General features: G+C 47.1%; 2 protein-coding genes across 2 annotated transcripts; both read left to right on the forward strand.

Moving 5' to 3' along the window:
- The first annotated feature begins 1,267 nt into the window (after positions 1-1,267).
- On the forward strand, positions 1,268-11,457 carry LOC119947295 (butyrophilin subfamily 1 member A1-like). The gene is made up of 8 exons (XM_038768920.1): positions 1,268-1,382; positions 3,815-3,920; positions 4,125-4,478; positions 9,033-9,314; positions 9,927-10,068; positions 10,475-10,495; positions 10,977-11,003; positions 11,415-11,457. The coding sequence occupies exons 2-5, from the start codon at positions 3,842-3,844 to the stop codon at positions 10,043-10,045; spliced, it is 834 nt and encodes a 277-aa protein (XP_038624848.1). The 5' UTR covers positions 1,268-1,382; positions 3,815-3,841; the 3' UTR covers positions 10,046-10,068; positions 10,475-10,495; positions 10,977-11,003; positions 11,415-11,457.
- Positions 10,055-26,021, forward strand: LOC119946976 (butyrophilin subfamily 1 member A1-like). Its single transcript, XM_038768456.1, has 9 exons — positions 10,055-10,068; positions 15,495-15,628; positions 15,854-16,201; positions 18,374-18,712; positions 20,786-21,067; positions 22,073-22,162; positions 23,973-24,094; positions 24,457-24,461; positions 25,864-26,021. The coding sequence occupies exons 1-7, from the start codon at positions 10,055-10,057 to the stop codon at positions 24,047-24,049; spliced, it is 1,284 nt and encodes a 427-aa protein (XP_038624384.1). The 3' UTR covers positions 24,050-24,094; positions 24,457-24,461; positions 25,864-26,021.

Genomic DNA, 26,021 nt, shown 5'->3' on the forward strand with positions numbered 1-26,021 from the left:
AGACATCCACTGGCTTCTTTTATTCTCTTCCCCTACCAGTGCGGTTTCTGACTGCATGGGAATTTGGATTTATTTTTTTAATGGTGTTTGTTAAGTGCTTACTATGTGCCATGCACTGTACTAAGCACTGGGGAGGTACAACTTAACCAGGTTGGATGCAGTCCCTATTCTACATGGGGCTCACAGTCTTAATTCCCATGTTACAGGTGAGGAAACGGAGGCACAGAGAAGCGATGAGACTTGCCCAAGGTCACATAGCCGACAAGTGTATTTATTAATGATATGTACAGATCTATAATTCTATTTAGTTTGAAAGTATTGACAGCTGTCTACTTGTTCTGTTTTGCTGTCTGTCTCCCCTCGACTGTGAGCCCATTGTTGGGTAGGGACTGTCACTTTATGTTGCCGAATTGTACTTTCCAAGCACTTCGTAGAGTGCTCTGCACACAGTAAGCGCTCAGTAAATACAATTGAATGAATGAATGAAAAGTGGCAGAGCTGGGATTAGAACGCAGGTACTTATTCTCAGTCCCATGCTCTACCCACTAGACCATGCTATTTGGGGGGAGTTGAACACTCAGATGCCCCCTTTCTGCAAACACAGCTAGCTTCCCTGTTGGTTACAACAACTACCACCACTACTGCTACTATTACAGATACTACTACTGCTACTTCTAAAACTGCTACCATTGCTATTTCTAAAACGGCTACTACCACTATTACTGCTACTGCTACTATTCATTCATTCAGTCAGTCATATTTATTGAGTGCTTACGGTGTGCAGAGCACTGTACTAAGCACTTGGGGAGTACACTACAACAATAAACAGACACATTCCTTGCCTGCTACTGTTATTACTACTGCTATTACTAAAACTGGTACTACTGCTACTGCTGCTACTACTACTACTACGACTGCTGATGCTACTATTACTACTACCACTACTGCTACTATTATTACAACTATTACTCCTACTACTTCTTGTTTTTGCCTTTCAAACCCACTCAAAACAGGCAAGATGGGGCTGCTTCCTGAGGTGAGAGGAACGCTTCCTTCACCACACACCTGCTCTGCCCAGACAGATAGTTGTCTTCAGATCTCACACCCCATCCCACTCCCACCTCCTTGGACTGCCTAGTCAATCCCCAGTGTAGATATGGATGATGTCACCAGAGGCCTCCCCCCACCCCCAACTAGGGTTTAATCCCAGACTCAGCCCAGCTCCTCCCCCACAGTCTCCTCTGCCTCCTCTTCCCCACCTCCCATTCTTCCTTTCTCTCCCCCTGGGCATCCTCACTTTTCCTTTCATCTTTTCCCCAGGTCACATTGAACCCCACCTCCTGGTGCCCAGACAGAATCTCCTCGTGGACGATCAGGGTGAGGTGAGTTAGATGGTTTGGGGCCAGGCGGAGGTGGCTTGGCAGCTGGGTGGTGGAGGCCACAGGGATGAGTCTGGGGTCTTCAGGGGTGTGTTAGGGGATGGTCCTGCTTCTCTGTCTCCCTTTGGTCCTGGTTTTGTCCTTTCCTCTCACTCCCTCCACCTCCCCAACCTAAGCTCTTCTGTAAGCTCGTTATGGACAAGGAATGTATCTGCTAATTTTTCTGTGTAGTATTCTCTGGTAGTGTCCAATCTGACTTGCTTGTATTCATCCCACTGCTTAGTACAATGCCTGACACACAGTAAATGTTTAACAAATACCTTTATTAGTATTATGCTCCCATCATTTAGTGCAGTGCTCTGCACATAGTATGTGCTTAAGAAATACCAATGATTGATTGATTGATTGATTGATTGATTGGGGAAACTACAGGTACCTGAAAGCAGAGGCAGGAAGACTCGGGCAGACATCAAGCAGACACAGGGGGCCTGGCTATTCCACAGAGATGTGGGGTAGGGGCGGGGGCTTCTGGATCAGCCTGGGCTCAGACTCCTGGGGCCCTGGCAGACTCAGTTCCCCTTTATGTTCCTCCCCCCTTTTTTAATGCTATTTATTAATTGCTCACAGTGTGCCAGGCACTGTGCTGTGCTGGGGTAGGTACAAGCTAATAAGGTTTATTCATTTATTCAATCATATCTATTAAGCACTTACTTTGTATAGAGCGTTGTACTCAGCACTGGGCACAGTACAATGCAACAATAAGCAGACACGTTTGCTGTCCACAATGAGCTTACAGTCTAGAAGTTGGACGCTGTCCATGTTTGCAAGCTTCCAAGCTGGGCAACAGAGGGGGTCAATGCTGGGTGGGGCCAGGAGTGACAAGTGGTCAAAGAGGGAAGGAGGGATAGGGGATGTCAACATCCTTCACTTTCTCCTTCCATTTAAACTGCTTGAATCCTATGGTTGTTTCAGGGTGGTGGCCCAACTCTCACCCTGGGGCACAGGGGCAGGGAGAAGGCCTCTAACCACCCGCCCCTCTCCCCAATATCTCCGGGGAGAACCCCACCCCTGCACCCTCCCGCCCAGCCCTGTTCCAGCTGGCTCTTGAGATAACTAACCGGTGCGCGGCCATGGGTTGGCCTTGGCACATTCACGGCAGCCGTTTGCCGCCTTGGGGGAAAATGGACCAAGGAGGAGCGCTCCACCCCCCGCCCCCCAGTCCATCGCCAGAGCTGAGCCAGTCGTGGCTCAGGAATTGGGTTGGATCCGGGGGCAGGAGAGGGAGTGATCCAGGAGCATTATGGGAGAAGATATTTGGCATGAGAACCTTGGGCCGATGTGAGGAAAAACCAAGGATCAGTCAATTAATCGTATTTATTGAGCGCTTACTGGGTGCAGACCTCTGAACTAAGCACTTGGGAGAGTAAACTATAACAGTGTAATTCGCATTCCCTGCCGACAGTGAGTTTACAGCTTAGACATATAAATAAAATAAATATAAATAAGTAAATATAAACAAGTAAATTGCGGACGGGGACATAAGTGGTGTGGGACTGAGGGTGGAGTGAATAAAGTGTGCAAATACAAATGCAAAGGTGATGCAGAGGAGTGTGGGTTTAACCAAAGGGTTGATATCTGTGGCTTTGGGGGGCGGGGGTTTGGGTGGGCCGTTGGTGGCTGGTGGCAGCAGGGAATCTGCCCCCGTGTCAGGACCCAAATCTCCTTGTGCGTGGCCCATGGTACAGGATGGGGTCTCCCACTGAGAAGGGCAGACCAGCCCTAGCCCTGAGGCTCCAGGACCAAGGACTTGCTTGGGGGAATAATAATGATAATACTAATAGTAATGGTTTTGTTAAGTGCTTACTATGCTTTAGACACTATATTAAGCTCTGGAGTAGATACAAGCTAATCAGGTGAACACAGTCCTTGTCCCACATGGGGCTCACAGTCTTAATCCCCGTTTTACAGATGAGGGAACTGAGGCCCAGTGAAGTGACTCGCCCAAGGTCACACAACAGACACACGGCAGATCTGGGATTAGAACCCAGGTCCTTCTGACTCCCAGCCCTGTGCCTATCCATTAGGCAACACTGCTTTTCAGAGCAGTCCCAGAGCTGGGTGCTTGGTCAGTACTGCTTATGCTGTCTTGTTCCTGCCTATTCCTGCTGAGCGAGTGGATGAGAGGAGGGTAGCATGGGGAGGAGGGTTCAGACCCCGCTGATGGACAAAGTGACCGCAGCACAGAGCCGACACTGGGCTGTAGCACCCCCATCCAGCTGATAGCCACCAGTGGTCTTGGCAAGGAGCAGCATTTAACAGTCACTGTTCCAAAAAAAAAAAAGGATTTACTGCAGTTGCCCTGAATATCTCCTCTCTGGCCCAGACACCTTCCTGCCTTTCCTTCAGGATCCTAATCTCTGTCCGATTCTCCCCAGGTGTTTCAGGCCCCAGCAGTGACAGAGATGGGGAGTTTCCCAGCATCCTCTCTGCCTTGCTGCATCTTCTCCCTTTTTCTTCTCCAGCTACCCTTGGAGAACTCAGGTAAGACCTTTTCTGGTCCCCCAAGGGCACCTCATGTCTTTCTCAGCATGTCTCTCTTCAAAGAGAATTGATGAGAAAAATGTTCATTCCCTCTACCAGGATGTCCTGGGTCCTTGAGAGAGATAGCAAGGGGTGACTTTGTCCTTCTTGGTATGGGAGATCCTATCCTCCCACCAGGACCCCCTCTTTAACTGTATCCTTTAGTTACAGATCAAATGAAAGTGATTGGACCTCATTCGCCCATCGTGGTCCAATTGGGGGATGACGCTGAATTAACCTGTCACCTGGAACCCAAGATGAATGCTCAGAACATGGAGGTGAGGTGGTTACGATCCCAGTTATCCCCGGCCGTGCACGTGTATCAGGATGGGCAGGACCAGGCCGGAGAGCAGATGAAGGAGTATCAAGGGAGAACAGAGCTGTTGAAAGACACCATCACTGATGGGAACTTGACTCTGAGAATAAGCCATGTCAGAGTCTCCGATGATGGAAAGTATCGCTGCATTTTCCAAGATGGGGAAGATAGTGATGATGCAACCCTGCAGCTGCAGGTGACAGGTGAATGGCTGGTTTGACCTTGTGACCCTTCTTGGCTTGACAACCTCAAGCCAACCTTAAGGTGCCTGGCATATAGTAAGTGCTTAACAGCTACTACAATTATTATTATTATTATCATTAGTGAGTGCTTCCTACATGCAGAACACTGTACTAAGCACTTAGGAGAGTACAATGACAAACAGTGTTTCCTTGGAAACCATTTCACTAGGTCTTTCTCATCTTGTGACTGTATCCAGGATTACTTTGTCCAGGAAGCTCAAAATCCCATCATTTAGATGAAGTCCAGGTCCTTCAAACATGCTTTATGCATACCAAAATATGGGATTTGGTAAGTACTTACTATATGCCAAGCACCGTACTAATTGCTGGGGTAGATACAAGATATTCAGATTGGACATAGTCTCTGTCCCACATGGGGATCACAGTCTAAGTAGAGGGAGTAGGATTGAATTCCTATTTTACAGATGAGATAAGAGGCACAGAGAAGGTAATAATAATAATAATGGTATTTTTAAATTGCTTACTATGTGCCAAGCACCATTCTAAGTCCTGGGGTAGATACAAAGGTAATCAGGTTGTCCCATGTGGGGCTCAAAGCCTTAATCCCTATTTTACAGATGAGGTAACTGAGGCAAAGAGAAGTTAAGTGACTTGCTCAATGTCACGCAGCAGACAGGTGAGAAGCAGCATAACATAGTGGACAGAGCACGGGCCTGGGAGTAAGAAGGCCATGGGTTCTAATCCCTGCTTCACCACTTGTCTGCTGTGTGACCCAAGGCAAGTCACTTCACTTCCCGGTTTCTCAGTTCCCTCATCTGGAAAATGGGGATTGAGACTGTGAGCCCCATGTGGGACAGGAATTGTGTCCAACATGATTAGCTTGTATTTACTCTAGCACTTAGAACAGTGCTTGGCACATAGTAAGTGCTTAACAAGTACTAAATATACACCCCAAAAAGTGGCAGAGCCAAGGTTAGAACACATATCCTCTGATTCCCAACCCGTGCTCTTGTCACTAAGCCACGCTGCTTTTCTAAGTGCATTCATTCATTCAGTCAATCATATTTATTGAGCACTTTCTGTGTGCAAAGCACTGTACTAACCATTCTGGAGAGTATAATGCAACTATAAACAGGCATATTCCCTGCCCACAATGAGCTTACAGTTCAGATGGGGAGACAGACCATTTGAATAAATAAATAAATGAATAAATAAATAGGTAGATAAATAAATAAATTACAGCTACGAACACAAGTGCCATGGGGCTGGGATGTGGGGGGGGGTATGAAAAAGGGAGCAAGTCAGGGTGATGCAGAAGAGACTGGGAGAAAAGGAAAGGACGGCTTATTCAGGTAAGGTCTCTTGGAGGAGAGGTCATAAGTCATTTGCCCAAGGTCATACACAAGACAAGTGGCAGAGCAAGGATTAGAACCCAGGTCTTCTGACTTGCAGATTAGTGCTCTTTTCACACAGCTAAGCTGCTTCCCCAAAACAAAACTTCATCAATTGGGACCCAAATAACCCAGATTTTGTGACAACTCAGGCACCATTACCAGAGGCACTGAATATCCTCTGCCTGGAAAGCGCTGTGAATTAGGGGCATAAGGAACTTCAGAAAGATATGGGATGTGATTTCTGCCCTTGGTGGGTACCAAAGAGGGGAGAGGCTGGAGACAGGGAGACCTGTCAGGAGGCTGTTCCAGCTGGGAGAATATTTCAGTCGCTAATTGTGAAGATCTAGAGGATCTGGGGAATGTTACTGTAGAAGAACTCATGGGATTTCGAGAGTGAGGGAGGGAGGAATTGTGAGAGAGTTATCAAAGATGGTTGCCAAATTGTCAGTCGGTATAGTAGGAAGGATGGAGACTTTGATGAGAATGGGGATAAAAAGGAGAGAGCTTTTGGAGGATTCAGGTTCAGTTTCAGACAAGTTAAGATTAAAGTGCAGATGGAGGTGACTGGAGAAAATAATAATAATAATGATGGCATTTATTAAGCCCTTACTTTGTGCAAAGCACTGTTCTAAGCACTGGGGAGGGAGATCAGGTTGTCCCACAGGGGGCTCACAGTCTTAATCCCCATTTTACAGATGAGGGAACTGAGGCACAGAGAAGTTAAGTGACTCACCCAAAGTCACACAGCTGACAATTGGCAAAGCTGGGATTGGAACCCATGACCTCTGACTCCAAAGCCCATGCTCTTTCCACTGAGCCACGCTGCTTTTCTGCTAAAAAAAGCTACTTGGGCTCTAATTCCCACTTAATAAATGTGGGAAGATTTGGATCTAAAGCAGAAAAATATTTACTCACACAAATATTTTGCTTCTGTTGTACTCTCCTGAGAGCCTAGTTCAGTGTTCTGGTCAGGTGATCGTTAAACACCATGAGTGAAGCTGTCCTCCATCAGAAAATCCAATTTTACTTTGTGCTATGGGGTTCCTTCTGTATCTGCCCCATTTCTTTTTATGGCATTTGTTAAGCACTTACTGTCCCTCTCAGGATCACACCTGGAGAGTTTCCAGTACTCTATCCCATTCCATTCCTGGATTGGGCAGTGACTAGCTAGTGGAAGGCAATCTGCAACAGGTCAAAACTCCCCTGTCCTGGGCAGCAGTAGCATAGGAGAGTCGAGGACAGAGACTCAAGTTTACTGTGTGGAAGAAGGCAAGGGTAAACAACTTCTGTAAGTTTACCAAGAAAAGTCTATGGATACACTACCAGAATGATTGCAGATGGAGGTGGGGCATTGTGGGAGAGATATGTCCATCGAGTTGCTGTGGGTCAGAGATATCTCAACAACATAAGGCAAGACAAGAAGCACTTACTATGTGTCAAACACTGTTCTAAGCACTTGATCTAGCTACGAGGAAATCAGGTTGCACAGTCTCTGTCCCACATAGGGCTTACAGTCCAAGTCGGAGGGAGGAGGATTTATTCTTCATTTTCAAGATGAGGTAACTGAGGCTCAGAAAAGTGAAGTGACTCACCCAAGGTCATACAGTAGACAAATGGCTGAGCCGGGATTAGAACCCAGGTTCTCTGACTCAGGTCTGTGCTCTTTCCACTAGGTCACGCTCCTTCTTATTGTCCCCTTGACAGCCAAAATGCCAGGGGGAAAGCCAGCTGGGAAAACCCCAACCTCTCATAGCCCTTCCTGCAGTTAACTCTCTCTAGCTACCTGCAGTTAACTCTTTCTACCTACCACCTTTCCCACTTCCACTGCCACATACCTCAATCTCTCACCCCTCATCCACTTATTTTGACAAAATCTTGTCTTATCTGGCCTGAATTCTGCTTCCATATTTTCCCTTTTCAACTTGGATGTCTGAGTCTCTGAACTCTCCCTGCCCCGTCATTCCAGCTGGGTGAAGTAATAGGGTCTACTGGATGGAGCCCTGGGTTCTAATTCTGGCTCTGCCACTTGTCTGCTGTGTGACCTTGGGCAAGTCACTTCACTTCTCTGGGCCTCAGTGACCTCATCTGTAAAATGGGGATTAAGGCTGTGAGTCCCATGTGGGACAGGGACTGTGTCTGACCTGATTAACTTATTTCTATTCCAGCTCTTAATAATAATAATAATAATAATGGCATTTATTAAGCACTTACTATGTGCAAAGCACTGTTCTAAGCGCTGGGGAGGTTACAAAGTGATCAGGCTGTCCCACGGTGGGGCTCACAATCTTAATTTCCATTTTTACAGATGAGGTAACTGAGGCCCAGAGAAGTTAAGTGACTTGCCCAAAGTCACACAGCTGACAATTGGCGGAGCCGGGATTTGAACCCATGACCTCTGATTCCAAAGCCCAGGCTCTTTCCACTGAGCCACGCTGCTTCTCAAGCCACGCTACTTCTTAGTACATTGCCTGGCCCATAGTAGACACCTAACAAATGCCTTAAAAAAATAGCTAGAAGCCTGGACTTTCCCTTGTATTCTATCCCACTAGAGGTATTCAGTTAGTCAGTCTTATTTATTGAGCACTTACTATGTGCAGAGAACTGTACTAAGCACTTGGGAGAGTACAATATAATAATATAATGATGATGGTATTTGTTAAGCGCTTACTATGTGCCAAGCACTGTTCACATACATTCTCTGCCCACAACAAGCTAATAAGCCTGGGACCTCTTCTGGGTTCTCAGTTTCCCCAACCAATACAATAGGGATCCTTCTCTTCCATTCATCTCACTATTTGGGACCCCAGCGAGGCCTACTGGGTAGAGTACAGGCTTGGGAGTCAGAAAGACCTAAGGTTTTAATCCTGGCTCCACCACTCATCTGTTGTGCGACCTTGAGCAAATCACTTCACTTCTCTATGTCTCATTTACCTCTTCTGCAAAATGGGGATTGAGATTTGGAGACCTGTATGGAACAGGTACTGGGTCCAACTTGAATGTCTTGTAGCTACCCCAGAGCTTAGTACTGTAACTGGCACATAGTAAGCGCTGAACAAATACCATTATTACTATTATTATTGTTATTATTATCATTATTACATCCATGGAGCCCCCAAAAGAGCAGGGGCTGGAGTGCCCACCCAGATCTCTCCCTCCCCAGCTGTGGGCTCTGAACCCCAAATCCACCTGGAGGGGCACGAGATCAGAGGGATCCGGCTGGGGTGCACGTCGACTGGATGGTACCCAGAGCCCCAGGTGCGGTGGACAGATGCCAGGGGAGAGACGGTCCCACTCCTGTCTGAGTCCCGATCCCCAGATTCGAACGACCTGTTTGCTGTGGAGACATCCGCGTTGGTTCAAGAAGGCTCCGAGGGGACTGTGTCCTGCTCCATACAGAACCCTCTCCTACAACAGGAGAAGAAGGCAGAGATTTCCATAGCAGGTCAGTGCCACTCCCAAACCCAAATTCAGAAATGGAGATTTATGGCAGGGAAGCCCAGGGAAGCTGAGCAGAAGCAGTGATTTCCTGGTTCCCTGTGAATTGTGGGTTGGAAGAATCTAGTCAAGTCCACAGGGTGTGGAATTATAGATGGGAGAGAGAAACTGAGTCCAGATAGAGCCCTGATCATCTGTCCCGTCCTCCAGCTCCATGTGTTGGGTCATCATCAATGATATTTGTTTAGCACTTACTTTGTGCAGAGCACTGTACAAAGGGCTTGGAAGAGTAAGATACAACAGAGTTGGGTGTATGGGATCCTGTATTGTGACTTAGAGAGAGAAAGAATTGTCCCCATCCTCTGCCCCATCTTTCTCCCAGTCTCCATCCATTATTCCAAGGGATGGAGTCAACTCTGGGCCCAGTCTGGCCAATGTAAACATTTCCTTCCCATCTTTCCCTTAGTGACACTTCAGATTCTCCATTTCCTCTGGAGGAACTGGGATTGAGTGGGCTGGGGGAGAGACCAAGGGACTTAGGAACCCACCATCTCATTCCACACAGTCTGGGTTTGCCCATTTTTCTCATTAAAGGTGTGTTTTGGTTACCATGTTTCAGTTCCCTTCTACCTACGAGTCTCTACCTGGGTGGTGGTGATGCTGTGTGTGATTGTGTTTCTCCTCGTACCATTCATCGTCTGTGCTGGTTATTTCATCTGGAAACTGCATAGAGAATAAGAGAGCCAAATGCATGTTGAAAGGTAAAGGAGGAGAGGCAGGGCAATCCAATCCCAGTCCCCGCTGGAGACCAGACTGAATGTAGGGGAGGGCGGTGAATAGGACAAACTCAGAATTTGGAGCCCCAGTTCCCTCATTCCATTCAAGCACAACCTTCCTTCATCCTCCCTGCTCCTCGAAGCAGTCACAAAACGTGACTCCACTTTCCCTGGAGGATGGAACTCTGGATTCAGGGAGACACTCCCTGATAACCAACCCAGAAAGACTTGTTGGAGCTTATTGGGACAAAGGCTGTCATTTTGAATTTTGGAGCACTCCTTTAGAAGCGGGGCTGTTTAAGAGGCAGGGCTGGCCACCTTGTCTGACCCCAGGCTCTGATGCTTCCCCCATTCTGTTTGGATAACCGGTTTCTATCTGTTCCCTTTTCAGAGTCATCGCTTGTTGAGCTCAGTAAGTTCTGTGTTTTCACCGGTTCCCAAGTGGGAGTGTGGACAGTCTGGTTGGGGTTGGTGGGTGTAGTTACTGACTTGGGCTGTAAGTCCAGAGGGCTTCAGGGCTGGGGAATGGAGGCGGGGGGACATGGGGCAATATAATTGGACTCCCTTGGTGTCCTCCTGAAGGTTGGTCCAGTTTGAGTTCTTGAACCCTGGGTGCTGACTGGTGTGGGGCTGCCATGTGCTGGTCAGTGGGGTTGGGTCTCCTTCACTGGTGGGCTGAGGCAGGGCTGGGGAAGGAGACAGTGAGAGGGAGTACAGACACCTCTAACTAAGGCCTTGCAGGTTTGGGCGAGACTGGGGGTGGAGGATTTTGAGGGTGGGGGGAGGGGTAGAAAGGCAGAACCTCGGTGTTGGGATGAGGTCACAGCGAGGGGAGAGCCACAGCGGGGCCGAATGCAGGGATAAAACTCACCACTCTGTTTGTTTCCTTCCAGCCTGGAGACGGGCCAAGGCACATAAGGGTAAGTGGTCCTGCTGACCATGCGCAGGCTCTGATCCCACCCTCCCCAAGAGACCTCGACACCTTTCCTGTCTCCATCTCCGGAGTCAGCGGGAGGGATCAGCCTGGAACACCAGGCCATGTGTCTGTTAGACATGCTCACTTTCCCTCTCTCCCCAGTCCTAAATGGCCACGCCCAGTATGCACTGCTCCACCCATGGGGAGAGGCCTGGGAGAGGTGCTTGGGGCCACCATCTTGGCTCACTCTATGAGGGAGGGGGAAGACAAAGACGGTGTTGCGGGCTCCTCACTCAAGGTCTTGGGCCTGCAGTCCTTCCCTTGGAAACAAGGGAACAGGCTCTAGGGGGTCCCACAGTCACTGACCCCAAGTCATGCTGAGCCCTCAGCACTGACCCTTGAACTCTCTCTGCAGTGGATGTCACTCTGGATCCAGACACGGCTCATCCCCAACTCATCCTGTCCGAGAATCGGAAAAGCGCTACATGGGGATATCCGAGGCAGGATCTGCTCGACCACTCTGAGAGATTTGATCGTATTTTGGGAATGTGTCCGTTTATTGTTATATTCTATTCTCCCAAGAGCTTAGTACAGTGCTCTACACACAGGAAGCGCTCAATAAATATGATTGAATGAAAGAATGAGTCTACTGACTGTTATATTGTACCTCCCAAGCACTTAGTACAGTGCACTATACACAGCAAGTGCTCAATAAATACCACTGATTGATTGATTGAGTCACGTCAAGCACAGAGAAGCATAGAGAGGGATAGAGAAGCAGTGTGGCTCAGTGGAAAGAGCGTAGGTTTTGGAGTCAGAGGTCATGGGTTCAAATCCCAGCTCCTCCAATTGTCAGCTGTGTGTCTTTGGGCAAGTCACTTCACTTCTCTGCACCTCAGTTACCTCATCTGTAAAATGGGGATTAAGACTGTGAGCCCCCTGTGGGACAATCTGATTACCTTGTAACCTCCCCAGTGCTTAAAACAGTGCTTTGCACATAGTAAGTGCTTAATAAATGCCATCATCATTACTATTATTATTACTATGTGCCAAACATTGTACTAAGGAGTAACAGGAATAATAATAGTACTAGTAGTAATCAATGAATTAATGAGTGGTATCTCCCGCCTATTTAGACTCCTCCTTCTCTCCCTTCTCCTTTTCTCCTTCTCCTCTCCCTTCTCCTAACTCATTATTGGCAGGGACTCTGTTTGCTAATTCTGTTTTATTGTACTCTCCCAAGCGCTTAGTGCAGTGCTCTGCACATAGTAAGCACTCACTCACTCAATCAATTAATCGTATTTATTGAGCACTTACTGTGTGCAGAGCACTGTACTAAGCGCTTGGGAAGTCCAAGTTGGCAACACATAGAGACAGTCCCTACCCAACAGTGGGCTCACAGTCTAAAAGAGTGGGCTCACAGTCTAAAAGATTGATTTTAGTCTAAAATCTAAAATCTAAAAGTCTAAAATACCACAGATTGATTGATTCTCCGTCTCCTCTTCCCCCTCCACTCTTTCTCTCTCCTCCTCCTCTTCCTCCTCCTTCTGTTCCCTCTGATGATGGACACAAACTCAGGGAATCCATTCCTCAGGCCAGGCCTATGTGCACTGCAATAGCCAGAAACTTCCACTTAGTGTCTCCTCTGTTCCAACAAAGGGCTGTTTTCGTATCTGGCAATTATATCATCTGCTATAGGAGAGTATTAACTTCCAAACGATCAATGAAACCAACCAGGCAGTAGTATTTATTGAGTGCTCACTAGGTTCCAGGGGAACAGCTTATATTAGTTTTAACCTTCTCAGCCTCTGATCCAGGAAAAAGGAATGGAGTACAAAGTGTCATTCCCAGTTATGTTTTATTTCCACTGCATTTGTTTACCTGGTTGGTTCCCAACTTTCAGTGAGTGTTTGATTCTTGCTATTGGTTTTTTTTTTCTCTTTCTGATAATACTTAAGAAGTCTTTAGACTGTAAATTTGTTGTGGGTAGGGAACACATTTACCAGCCTGTTATATTGTACTCTCACAAGCGCTTAGTACAGTGCTCTATGTACAGTAATAATAATAATAATAATAATGGTATTTGTTAAGCACTTACTATGTGCCAAGCAGTGGTCTAAGCACTGGGGTAGATAGAAGGTAATCGGGTTATCCTACTTGGGGCCCACAACCTTCATCCCCATTTTACAGATGAGGTAAATGAGGCACAGAGAAGTTAAGTGACTTCCCCAAGGTCACCCAGCAGACAAGTAGCAGAGTCAGGATTAGAACCCACAATCTCTGACTCCCAAGCCCATGCTCTTGCCACTAAGCCAGTAAGTGCTCAATAAGTACAACTGACATTGAATAAATGTTTACGTGCTGAGATTGAGGGGGATATAAAATAAGCAGATTGGATGCAGTCTCTGTTCCGCATGGGGTTCCCAGTCTAGATAAGAGGGAGAACATGTATTTATCCCCATTTTACAGATGTGGAAATTGAGGCCCAGAGTGTTTAAGTGATTAATCCAGTCATATAACAGGTAGGTTAAGTGACTAGTCCAAAATCCACCTGTAGGAAAGAGTCCAAGCCGGAATTAAAACCCAGGTCTCCTATACCCCATCCTATGCTCTTTCCACTAGCCCATCCTGCATCTCAGTTGGTACAGGAAAATTGCAATCATCGATCATATTTATTGAGCGCTTACTGTGTACAGAACAATGTATTAAGCGCTTGGAAGAGTACAGTCTAATAGTAGGTAGATCTGTTCTCTGCCTACAAGGAACTTAGAGTCCACAGGGGGAGGGAGACTTTAAAATAAACTGAGGATATTGACATATGTGCTGTTGGGGCTGAGAGTGGGGTGAATAAAAGGGTACAAATCTAAGTGCAATAATCATTAGGAGTGGGTGGAGAGAAGAGAAGGAAGGTGCAGTTTTTTTTTCTGCTTCCCCTTCTCCCAGCATCAGGCAGGTCAGCAAAAGGGCCCCTCCGTGACTCAGAGCTGAGTTTGAGTTTGAGTCAGAGTAACCAAAGGACTTTGTTACTTTCTTTTTAGAATTATTCTTCCTTCCGTATCATAGAAGGATGTGGTGGGTATTCAGTCCAGAGTCCAATTTCTGCCTCAGACTCCTGTCATTCCTCAGACTGGAGGAGCGGGAGAGAGGAACAGAAGCCCAGGTTTGGGGAGTTCTGGAACATTTCCCACCTTCTGTGGACCCTGGTCCCCAGACCCTCTACCCCTCTGGCAATCCACTTCCTTCAGGTCATTTGTATTCAGCTCATTGGAGCGGGGTAGATCGGACCCCCGGGTCATCTTCCTGAGGCACAGAAACGTGAGTATCTTGGAGGGAAGCTGAGGGGAGGCCCTGGGAGTGGGTCTGTGAGGAGACAGATGGATGGAGGCATCTGTGCTCTGCACACAGTAAATGCTCAATAAATTCTCCTCTGTCCTTGGGGGTGATGGAGGCTCTGGCAGGGGAAGGGATGGATTCAGAGGTTCCACCGGGCCTGAACCGCGCATGTATGATTCATCTGGAAGGCAGTGTGCTGGTCTGTATTTATCCATTCATTCAATCATATTTATTGAGCACTTACTGTGTGCAGAGCACTGTACTAAGCACTTGGGAAGTACAAGTTGGTGACATATAGAGACAGTCCCTACCCAACAATGGGCTCACAGTCTAGAAGGGGGAGACGGACAACAGAACAAAACATGTGGACAGGTGTCAAGTCGTCAGAATAAATAGAATTAAAGCTATATGCGCACCATTAACAAAATAAATAGAATAGTAAATATGTACAAGTAAAATAAATAGAGTAATAAATCTGTACAAACATATATATAGGTGCTGTGGGGAGGGGAAGGAGGTAGGGCGGGGGAGATGGGGAGAGGGAGAGGAAGGAGGGGGCTCAGTCTGGGAAGGCCTCTTGGAAGTCTGGGAAGGCCTTTTGGATCGAACAGCCCAACAGACAGACAGACAGGCAGCCCCTGGCTGAGCGGAGACCCCCTTGAGTGGGAGTATCCTGCTGTTTCTCAGCCCCATTCAGGCTGGCCCTGGGGGAGCAGAGTCAGGGTGGTTGAGCAGAATACCTGTGGGCACTGCAGCAATTAGTTCCATCGCTCAACCCCTACCTCCGGGGGAACAAGTTCTAGGAATCTGTAGTTCCAGGAAAATTTGGTTCCTTAGGGAAGGGCAGGGCCTTTGGGAGAGAGGCCTAGGTTAATTGTTCCTCCCTGTCTTCCCCTAAGGGTGGCCCAGCGCAGGGCTGGGTCTTGTTTCTTCCCTTGCCCCCTGGCCTTGCCACAATCCTGGGGGACATGAGGTTCTTTCAGCCCTGAAGGACTCTCTGACCTGGAAATCAGCACTGTCAGAGGGTCACTTTCTGTGGCTCCGGGTTGTGGGAGTTCAGCTTGGAGTGGTGACCAGCACAGGACATCAGCCCCTGAAGGGTTTTGTAGAGCAGTTACTATGGATGCCTTCTCCCTCAGGCTCCTTCCTGCTTGGCTCCTAGATCACCATTCCAGCCTGGTGTTCCCACGAGTTTGCTCCAAGCAGTGACGGAGATGGTGAGGTTCCCAGAATGCTCTGGGCCTGGCAGCCTCATCTCCTTTTTCATCTTCCTCCAGCTGTCCCCCCGGTCTTCAGGTAAGGGTAACTTCTCACTCTTGTGGGCTCCACGGGGATTTCTCAGAGGAAGAAAACTGTCCTCAGTGGGACTATTTCTCTCCAGAGAGCAGAATTGAGGGAAATACCTATCCTCTCTCTTCTCAGGGTGGAGAGGAGGGTCCCCATCTCATAGGAATGGGTGTCTCCCCCCTCCCACCAGGGCCTCAGAGCCAGCTATTCTCTGACTGCTTCCTTTTGTTACAGCTCAGTTGGCCGAAACTGGACCAGCTGAGCCAATTGTGGTTCTGGTTGGGGAATATGCTGATTTACCCTGTTACCTGGACCCCGAAATGAATGCAGAGCACATGGAGGTGAGGTGGTCCCGGTCTGAGTATTTTAATGTCGTGCACCTATACGATGAAGGGGAGGACCAGGATGGAGAGCAGATGGAGGAGTATCAAGGTAGAACGATGCTGGTGAGAGATTCCATCACTGATGGACGTGTGATTCTGAGACTATACAATGTCCGTAAGTCTGATGAGGGACAGTACCTCTGCTTCATTAGAAGCCCAGAACATTTCTCTCAAGCCACCCTGGAACTGAAAGTGGCAGGTGAGTAGTCGCTTCTGCCCTATTCCTCACTGTGTCGTTGCTCTCCCAGTCTCAGGCAGTATTGCAGACTCTGGGCTCTACCCAGAATCCCCTTTGGCTCTGTGGCAGTACTGAGTTTTCCAACTTGGGCCCACCCAACTGTCCTTTCTGCCCTTTCTTGGACCAGTGTTTCCTGGGAAACCTTCTCATTTTTTTTAATGGTATTTGTTAAGCGCTTGCTATGTGTCAAACACTGTTCTAAGTGCTGGGGTAGATGCAAGCTAATTAGGTCGGGACACGGTCCCTGTCTCACTTGGGACCACAGTTTAAGCAGGAGGGAGAACTGGAAAACAGACACAGAGAAGTGAAGTGGCTTACTCAAGGTCACATAGCAGGTAAATGACAGATTCGGATTAGAACCCAGATCTTCTGATTCTCAGGTCCGTGTTCCTTCCTCTAAGCCATGCTGCTTCCCCAGTCTTTAGAGACATTAAAAAATAAGCATGTGTGTAACCTGAAAAAGCTTACACTTAGTGACAGAACATAGGGAGATGGATAAGGGAAAAGGAAAGAAAAAAATAAGTGGATCCCCTTCATCTCGGGTCTGTTTCCTTGTTGCTCTTCTAAAACGATCCTGCGGGTCAATGAAAATGTACGGGGAAGCACTGTTAATGTGGAGAGCACTAAGCCAGAATTTGCCATCATTCAGATACTGGAAATAATCACCAGTATTCATAGAACGCCTATTGAGTCCTGAGCAATTTCCCTGGCCCTTGGGGCACATTTGGAAGAAGAAAATGTGTTCCTTACCTGAAATATGAGAGGAGAACCTGGAGACAGAGAGCCCAAGAAGGAGTCTGTGTACGAATCCAGCCGGGAGGTGATGAGGATTTATAATGGGATGGGAGTTTAGGGATTCAGAGGGAAGGGAAAGTTCTGGGAAAGATACCTGAGGAAGAACGGGGAGGCCCCAGCTGGGCTGAATGTGATGAATGAATGGATGTGTCATCGATGATGTCATCTATGATGATGTCATCAGCCTGAGTGCTGGTACGTGGGAGGGACTGGAATGTTAGTGAAGGTGATGGGAAAGGCAGGAAGAGGAGGGAGTGGAGGAGGGAGGAAGAGGAGGTTGGTTTTGGTTTGTGGCAGGTGAAGGGGTTGGGGAGCTGGTCAGTCAATCAATCAATCACTCAGAGTTATTGAGCACTTACCATGTGCAGAGCACTGTACTAAGAACTTGGGAGAGTATGATATAACAATTAACAAGCACAAAGCACTTAGAACAGTGCTTTGCACATAGTAAGTGATTAACAAATGCCATTATTATTAAGACACCTCCCAGGGAGGGCCAAGAGGAATCATTCAGCCATGTGTTTGGGTCTGTGGGGGAGTGCTGCATTTGTGACTCGGAAAGAGAAGAGACCATCCCACTCCTCTCCCCATTCCCCCCCCTCCACCTTCCCTCCAGTGTCCGTCCACCCTTCTGAGGGATGGAGTCACCCCCTCTGGCCAGTTTAACCATTTTTTTGTGGCATTTGTTAAGTGTTTATTACATGCCAGTCACTGTACTAAGCACTAGGGTTTATCAACATTTATCAACGAAAATATTCAGTCTATGTCTCCCCACTCCTCAAGAATCTCCAGTGGTTGCCTATCTACCTCCATATCAAACAGAAACTCCTTATCATTGGCTTTAAAGCACTCAACCAGCTTGCCCCTTCCTACTTCACCTCTCTAATCTCCTTCTACAGCCCAGCACACACACTCCACTCCTCTACGCCAACTTACTCACTGCGCCCCAGTATCATCTATATTGCTGCCAACCTCTTTCCCACGTCCTCCCCCTAGTCTGGAACTCCTTCCCCCTCCAAATATGCCAGACCACCACTCTCTCCACCTTCAAATCATTAAGGTCACATCTCCTCCATGAGGCCTTCCCTGATTAAGCCCAATTTTCTTCAGCTATCCTCTCCTTCTCCATCATCTATATACCTTGGATCTGGAATCTTTGGACATTTGATATTCATCTCACCCCCAAACCCACACTACTGATGTATATATCTTTAAATTATATAATATAACTTATTTATTTATATTAATGTCTGTCTCCCCCTCCAGACATGGAACTTGTCTGCTAATTATGTTATATTTTACTCTCCCAAACACGTAGTATGTCTCCCTTTGTTCTAGCTCAGTTTACCGTGATTGGACCTGATAAGCCCATAGTGGCCCTGGTGGGGGAAGACATCGAGTTACCCTGTCACCTAGTCCCCAAGAAAAGCACTGAGCACATGGAGGTGAGGTGGTTCCGATCCAAATTCTCCCAGGCTGTGCACGTTTATCAAGATGGCCAGGACCAGAACAGAGAACAGATGAAGGAGTATCGAGAAAGGACGGACTTAGTGAGAGACTATGGCCATGTGACTCTGAGACTATATGACATCAGAGTGTCTGATGAGGGAAGATATCGCTGCTTTTTCCGAGATGGCCGAATGCACGATGAAGCCACCGTGGAGCTGCAGGTGGCAGGTGAGTGTCTGTTTCTGTCCTGTGACCGTTTCTCGCTGAGACCAATTGGTGTTGTTTCTCTCAGGCAGCAAAGCAGATGGTCTGGGCCCTACTCAGAATCCTCTTCTGCTCTGGAATATGCACACCATCCACTCTTCTGGCCTGGGGTCCCACCCTGGACCATGAGCAGCCTTCCTTGGGGCAGGGTTTTCTGGGAAACTGTCTCAGGGGGTCCCTTTCAACCCTGGTCTTTTTTTTTTTAATATTTGTTAAGACTCACTATGTGCAAGCACTGTACCAAGCCCTGGGGATAATACAAGTTAATCAGGTTGGACACAGTCCAGGACCCACATGGGGTTCACAGTTTGAATTCCTATTTTAAAGATAACTGAGGCACAGAGAAGTTGTGACTTGCCCGAGGTCACACAGCAGATCTGTTTCATTATTTTTCTAGAGTGATCCTGAGTGTCAATGCTCAAATGCAGGGAAGTGCTGTTAATGTGGATGGTATTAAGCCAGAACCTGGGAAGTTTTAAACCTTTGCAATAATCACCAGGATTGGTGGAACATTTACTGAGTCCTGAGCAATTCCTCTGGCCCTTGGGGCATATTCAGAAGGAGAAAATGTGCTCCCTGTATGACATGCGATAGACAGAGAGGAGAGGCTGGAGGCAGAGAGGCCAGGAAAGAGATTGTGTTTTAATCCAGCCGGGAGATGATGGGTTATATCAGGGTTATATCAGGATGGGGGTTAAGGGGTCCAGAGAGAAGGGCAAGTTCAGTGAAAGATCCTGGGGAAAGAACAGGGAGGCCCCAGTTGGACTGTATCTGTGAGATGAGTGGGTGATGTCATTGATGATGATGATGTCATCCATGATGACCTCATTGGTGATACCCTGGCTGGGTGCTAGTGGACGGGGAGGACCAGGGTGTTAGTGACTAATGGGAAGGGCAGGAAGAGGAGAGTGGATGAGAAGGCCTGTTTCAATTTCATCAATGGTATGGATTGAGTGTTTGTGTGCAGAGCACATTACTAAGCGCTTGGGAGAATCCAATACAATAGAGTTGATAGACACAGTCCCTGCCCACAACAAGCTTCCAGTCAAGAGGATCTGAAGACGGTTGGGGCAAACAGAACATCCAAAGAACGACGTCCCATAGGCCAGAAGAATCGACTCATGACCCTTGTCCTCTGTTGTTTCTCTGCTGCTCCTCCTCTTTTAAAACAGAAACATCCCATCATACCAGATGGTGCTGCCTTCAAATCTCCCCCTTCGCTTCCATTCCCCCTGCCTCCAGGCTTGGCCCTGACCCTCTCTCAAGCTGTCTTGCATTTCCCCACCAGCCCAATCCTATTCGGGTTGGGGGTATCCTGCTCTTCTCTGGACCCCACAGTCACAGGGACCCCCTCAGGGCAGAGTTTGGAGGACTCAGAAAGATCTCTATCCAACAGACAATTACTCTCCTCTCCTTCAAAGCCTCATTGAAGGCACATCGCCTCCACGAGGCCTTCCCGTATTAAGCCCTTCTTTCGTTTTCTCCCACTCCCTTCTGCATTGTCCTGACTTGCTCCCTTTATTCATCCCCTCTCCCAGCCCCATGGCACATGTCCATATCTGTCATCTGTTTATTTATTCATTTATTCATATTAATGTCTGTCTCCCCCTATAGACTACAAGCTCATTGTGGGCAGGGAATGTGTCTGTTTATTGTTATATTATGCTCTCCCAAGCTCTGAGTACAGTGCTTTGCACATGGTAAGTCCTCAATAAACACGATTAAATGAATAAATGAATGGATGAAAAGAGGTCTTCCTGACTAAGCTCTCCTTTCCCCTTCCCCCACTCCCTTCTGCATTGCCCTAATTTGCTCCTTTTATTCCTCTCCCCTCCCAGCCCCACAGCACTTATGTCCATATCTGTAATTGTATTTATTTATGTGAGTGTTTGTCTCCCCCTCTAGACTGTAAGCTCATTTTGGCAGGGAACGTATCTGTTACATTGTTACATTGTCCTCTCCCAAGAGCTCAGTACAGTGCTCTGCACACAGTAAGCGTTCAATAAATACAATTGACTGTCAACTCTCCCTCCCCAGTTGAGGGCACTGGGCCTCGGCTCCACGTTAAGGGGCACACGGACCAAGTGCTCGTTCTGGAGTGTGAGTCGTCCGGATGGTACCCAGAGCCTGAGCTGGAGTGGAGAGACGACAGGGGGAGGGTCATCCCGTCGCAATCTCTGCGCCGACTCCGAGCCGGAGATGGCCTGTACATTGTGGCCGCGTCTGTGGCAGTCCCGTTCCACTTCGTGAGCCAGATGTCCTGCTCCGTCCGGAACCCCCTCCTCTGGGGGCGAAAGGTGTCAGCGATTTCCATGACAGGTCAGTGTCACTCCCCACTCCCAGACCCACAAGTGGAGATTTCTTAACGGTGGGAGGTCTCTGCCAGTGTAGACATGGCCCAGGAGAGGTAGAGGGGAAGTGGCCCTTTCTTTGTTCATTGTGGATTCAAGTTTGGAAGAACCGAGCAAAGCCCAGAGTGTATGGAATTGTAGATGCAGGGAGCAGGAAACTGAGGCTAGAGGCAAGGACTGCCGTTCTGGCCGCTCCCCCAACTTGGTGCGGGAGGTCTGTGGGGCTCCTGTATTTTGACTGGGAGAGAGATGTTGACTGTCACTCTATTTTGCCTTATCTTCCCCTCTGTCCCCATCCCCCCTTCCAAAGGATGGAGCCACCTTGGACCTACTCTGTCTGGTTTAACCATTTATTATTATTATTATTATTATTATTATTATTATTATCTGCTTACTATGTCTCAAGCACCTTTCTAAGTGCTGGAGTAGGTATGAGTCAATTAGGCTGGACACAGTCCCTGTCCCATTTGGGGCTCACAGTCTGAGTAGGAGGGACAACAGGCTTTTTAATTTTTTTTATGGTATTTGTTAAGTGCTTATTATGTGCCAGGCACTGTACTAAATGCTGGGGTAGATACAAGCTATGTCCCTGTTCCACATGGGGCTCACAGCCTTAATGCCCATTTTACAGATGAGAAAACTGAGGCACCAAGAAGTTAAGTGCCTTGTCCAGTAAGACAGTAAGAATTTAGCAGAGCTGGTGTCAGAACCCAGGTCCTCTGACACCCAGGCCCAGGCTATTTCCACTAGGTTACGCTGCTTGTCATTTCTTCCATGCCCAGATATTTAGTTCCTTTTGGAGAGGGCAGGGTCTCATGGGCTGGGTGAGGGGTCTCAGGAATCCACCTACCAGCCCCTCCTCCGAGAGCTCAAACAGCACAGGGAAAGGGGAAAGGGCTGGGGTGGGCCTCAGTTATCGCTAGCTTGTAACTCACGAGGACGTTTATTTCAAATCCCTTCTTCCCGAGGAAAGAAGACAATTGGTTGGTGTCACCTACAAACGTGATTCTGTCTGTGCTGATGGTTGTGACCTCTCTCTTTTATCTCATCGAGAAGCTGAACGGTAAATAAGCAAAAGGGCAGTTGTGGGGAATTCCAGTATTTCTGGGTCTCTCTACCACTGTAGACCATAAGCTTACTGTGGCAGGGAATTTGTCTACCAGCTGTGTTATATTCTTATACACTTCCCAAGTGCTTAGTATAGTGTATTGGTTGATTGTAAACTCCTTGAGTGCAGGGATTGAGTTTGCTTAGTCTCCCAAGCACTTAGTTCAGTCCTGAGCAGTGGTACTATTGATCAATCAGTGCAGAGCAATGTAGTAAGCACTTGGGAGAATACAGTATAATCAATCAATTGTATTTGAGTGCTTACTGTCTGCAGAACACTGTAGTGTGTAGATACATTCTCTGCCCACCGCAAGCTTACAGTCTAGAGGGGGAGACAGTTATTAATATAAATAAATAAACAATTATTTCAATGAATGTAAGCACTTGGGAGAATACAGTATAATCAATCAATTGTATTTGAGTGCTTACTGTCTGCAGAACACTGTAGTGTGTAGATACATTCCCTGCCCACAGTGAGCTTGTAGTCTAGAGGGGGAGACAGTTATTAATATAAATAAATAAATAAACTATTATTTCAATGAATGAAAATAATTATTTAGATAAAATTCTTATTGATTCAATAAATTACATATAAGTATAAATTTAGGCAAATTATTAAAATAATAAATAAGTATTATAAGGGACTTAGTGCTTTGCACATAGTAAGTGCTTAACAAATGTCATTATTATTATTGTTAATATTATAAGGAAACAAATTATGTACATGTACATATGTATTAATAGTAAGAGCAGTATTCATTGAGCACCTATGTGATGCAGTGCTCCAGGAGGCAAAGTGGTTGAATCAGGATTAGAACCTGTGCTCTTGCCACTAGGCCATACTTCTCCTCAGGTCCTCCCTTTCATTTCCAAGCTGCTGGCTCAGACTGAGTCGGACAAGCCCACCCAAGCTTTGGCGGAGAAAGGTTTTGGATTTCCTTGGGATTTTGACCCTGAGATGAGGGAGAAAATGGTCCCAATTTGTCCACCTGTGTGTGTATATCAGGGATGGTCAAGGCCAGGACTGAGAGCAGATGGATGGTTGTTACAGTCGGGGGCTGGGTGATCTGGGAGAGAGACCCCCAGGTGCAGAGACCTAGGGACAACCTTTCCTGTCTCTCCCTTGACAGCTGCAACACACACACACACACACACACACACACACACACACACACACACACACGACCTGGGAAAAGTCTGGTTGCCATGGAGACAGAATCCTGGTCTGGATGGGAGATAGTATTTGTTAAGCGCTCACTATTTGCCAGGCACTGTAATAAATGCTGGGGTAGAAACAAGCTAATCAGACTGGACACAGTCCGTGATCTACATGAGACTCAGAGGCTTAATTCCCATTATACAGATGAGGAAACTGAGACACAGAGAAGTGAAGAACCAGCATGGCTTAGTGGACAATGCATAGACCTGGGAGTCGTAAGGACCTGGGTTCTAGTTCCGGCTCCGCCACTTCCTCTGCTGTGTGACCCTGGGCAAGTCACTTCTCTGGGTCTCAGTTACCTCATCTGTAAAGTGAAGATTAAGACTGGGCCCTATATAGGACATGGACTGTACCCAACCTGATTAGCTTGTATCTGCTCCAGCAGAACAGTTCCTGGCATAGTAAGTACTTAACAGATAACATAAAAAAGTGACTTGTCCAGGGTCACACAACAGACAAGTAGCAGAGTTGGGATTAGAACCCAGGTCCTCTGACTCCCAGGTCCGAGCTCTCTCCACTAAGTCATGCTACTTCTCTTCTCTTTCAGCTGCAGTCTTCTGCTTCTTTTGCGCCTTCCTGCCTGTCCTGGGCCTGGTGGCTGGTTTGATCGTCTACTTCATCTAGAAACTTCTGGAGGAAAAATCAATTTTGTGGAAAAAAAGATGTAAGGTAAAGGACCAGGGAAGGAGTCACAGTCCTATAGAAAGAGGAGGGGAGGCAATAATAATAACAATAATAATAATAATAATAATAATAATAATAATAATAATAATAATAATTGCGGTATTTGTTAAGACTGTGAACTCATTGTGGAAAGAAAATATGTATGTTTGTTGTTGTATTGTACTCTCCCAAGCACTTAATACAATGTTTGCACATAGTAAGAGTTCAATAAATATGGTAGAATGAATGAAGGAATGAATGAATAAGTGATTACTCTGTGCCAAGCACTGTCCTGAGCGCTGGGGTGAATACAAGCAAATCGGGTTGAACACATTACCTCTCACACAGTCTCGATCTCCATTTTACAGATAAGGTAACTGAGGCACAAAGAAGTGAAGTCACTTGCCCAAGGTCGCACAGCAGACAGGTGGTGGAGTCTGGATTCGAACCCATGACCTTCTGACTTCCAGGCCTGTGCTCTATCCACTAAGCCACGCTATCAATAATTCCCAGACACCTGAAGGCAACGGCCTCCTTCCTTGCCCCCCTCCCAAGTCGGTGGCAGGCAGACACGTGGGTCAATCAGTCAATCAATCAATCAATCAATCGTATTTATTGAGCACTTACTGTGTGCAGAGCACTGTACTAAGCGCTTTGGAATTACAAGTTGGCAACATATAGAGACGGTCCCTACCCAACAGTGGGTTCACAGTCTAGAAGGGGGAGACATAGAACAAAACAAAACATATTAACAAAATATGTCAAAATATGTCAGGGAATGGGGATGGGCTTGACCTCTCTGCATTACCTGACAGCAAAGCTGTCATTTTTATCTGATGGTCAGTGGAGCTGTTGAATTTCCCCTTGTTTTGTCATTCTTGATCATTATCCAGAGAAGCAGGATGGCTTAATAACAATAATAATAATAGTATTTGTTAAGTGCTTATTATGTGCCAAGCACTGTTCTAAGCACTTGGGTAGATACAAGGTAATCAGTTTGTCTCACATGGGGCTCACAGTCTTAATCCCCATTTTACAGATGAGGTAACTGAGGCACAGAGAAGTGAACTGACTGGCCCAAGTCACACAGCTGACAAGTGGCAGAGCTGGGATTAGAACCCACGACCTCTGGCTCTCAAGCCTGTGCTCTTTCCACTGAGCCACACTGCTTCTTGGAGCTTCTCAGTTTAGTGGAGAGAGAATGGGCCTGGGAGTCAGAAGGACCTGGGTTCTAATCGCAACTCCCCCGTGTGTCCGCTGTGTGACCTTGGGCAAGTCACTTCACTTCTCTGGGCCTCAGTGACCTCATCTGTGAAGTGGGGATTAATAATAATAATGATTATTATTATTATTATTGCATTTTAAGCGCTTAACTATGTGTCAGGCACTGTACTAAGTGAGTGGGATGTATATAAGCAAATAAGGTTGGACACCGTCCCTGTCCCACGTGGGGCTCACAGTCTTTATCCCCATTTTACAGTTGAGGTAACTGAGGCCCAAGACAAGTGAAGTGACTTGCCCAAGGTCACACAGCAGACAAGTTGTGAAGACGGGATTAGAACCCATGACCTTCTGACTCCCAAGCCCGTGCTCTATCCACTACATCATGCTGCTTCTCTATAAGAAGATTAAGAGTGTGAGTGTGAGCCCCATGTGGGACAGGGACTGTGTCCAACCTGATTAACTTGTATCTACCCCAGTGCTTAGAACAGTGCTTGGCATATAGTAAGTGCTTAACAAATTCTATTATTATTATTATTATTATCTTTTCCAAGTGATTTCTCCTCTTTCGAGAGCTGACTGTCGTTGAAGAGCCAACTGGTGGGTTGCTAGGATACGGAGAACACCTCCAGCATGAACAGTACAGTCATCGTCCCTGATGGTCGCTATCATCGTCACCATCTCCATCTCATCAGAATCAGCAGATCATCAA

Source organism: Tachyglossus aculeatus, chromosome Y4 (genome assembly GCF_015852505.1).
Source record: "Tachyglossus aculeatus isolate mTacAcu1 chromosome Y4, mTacAcu1.pri, whole genome shotgun sequence".
NCBI lineage: Eukaryota > Metazoa > Chordata > Mammalia > Monotremata > Tachyglossidae > Tachyglossus > Tachyglossus aculeatus.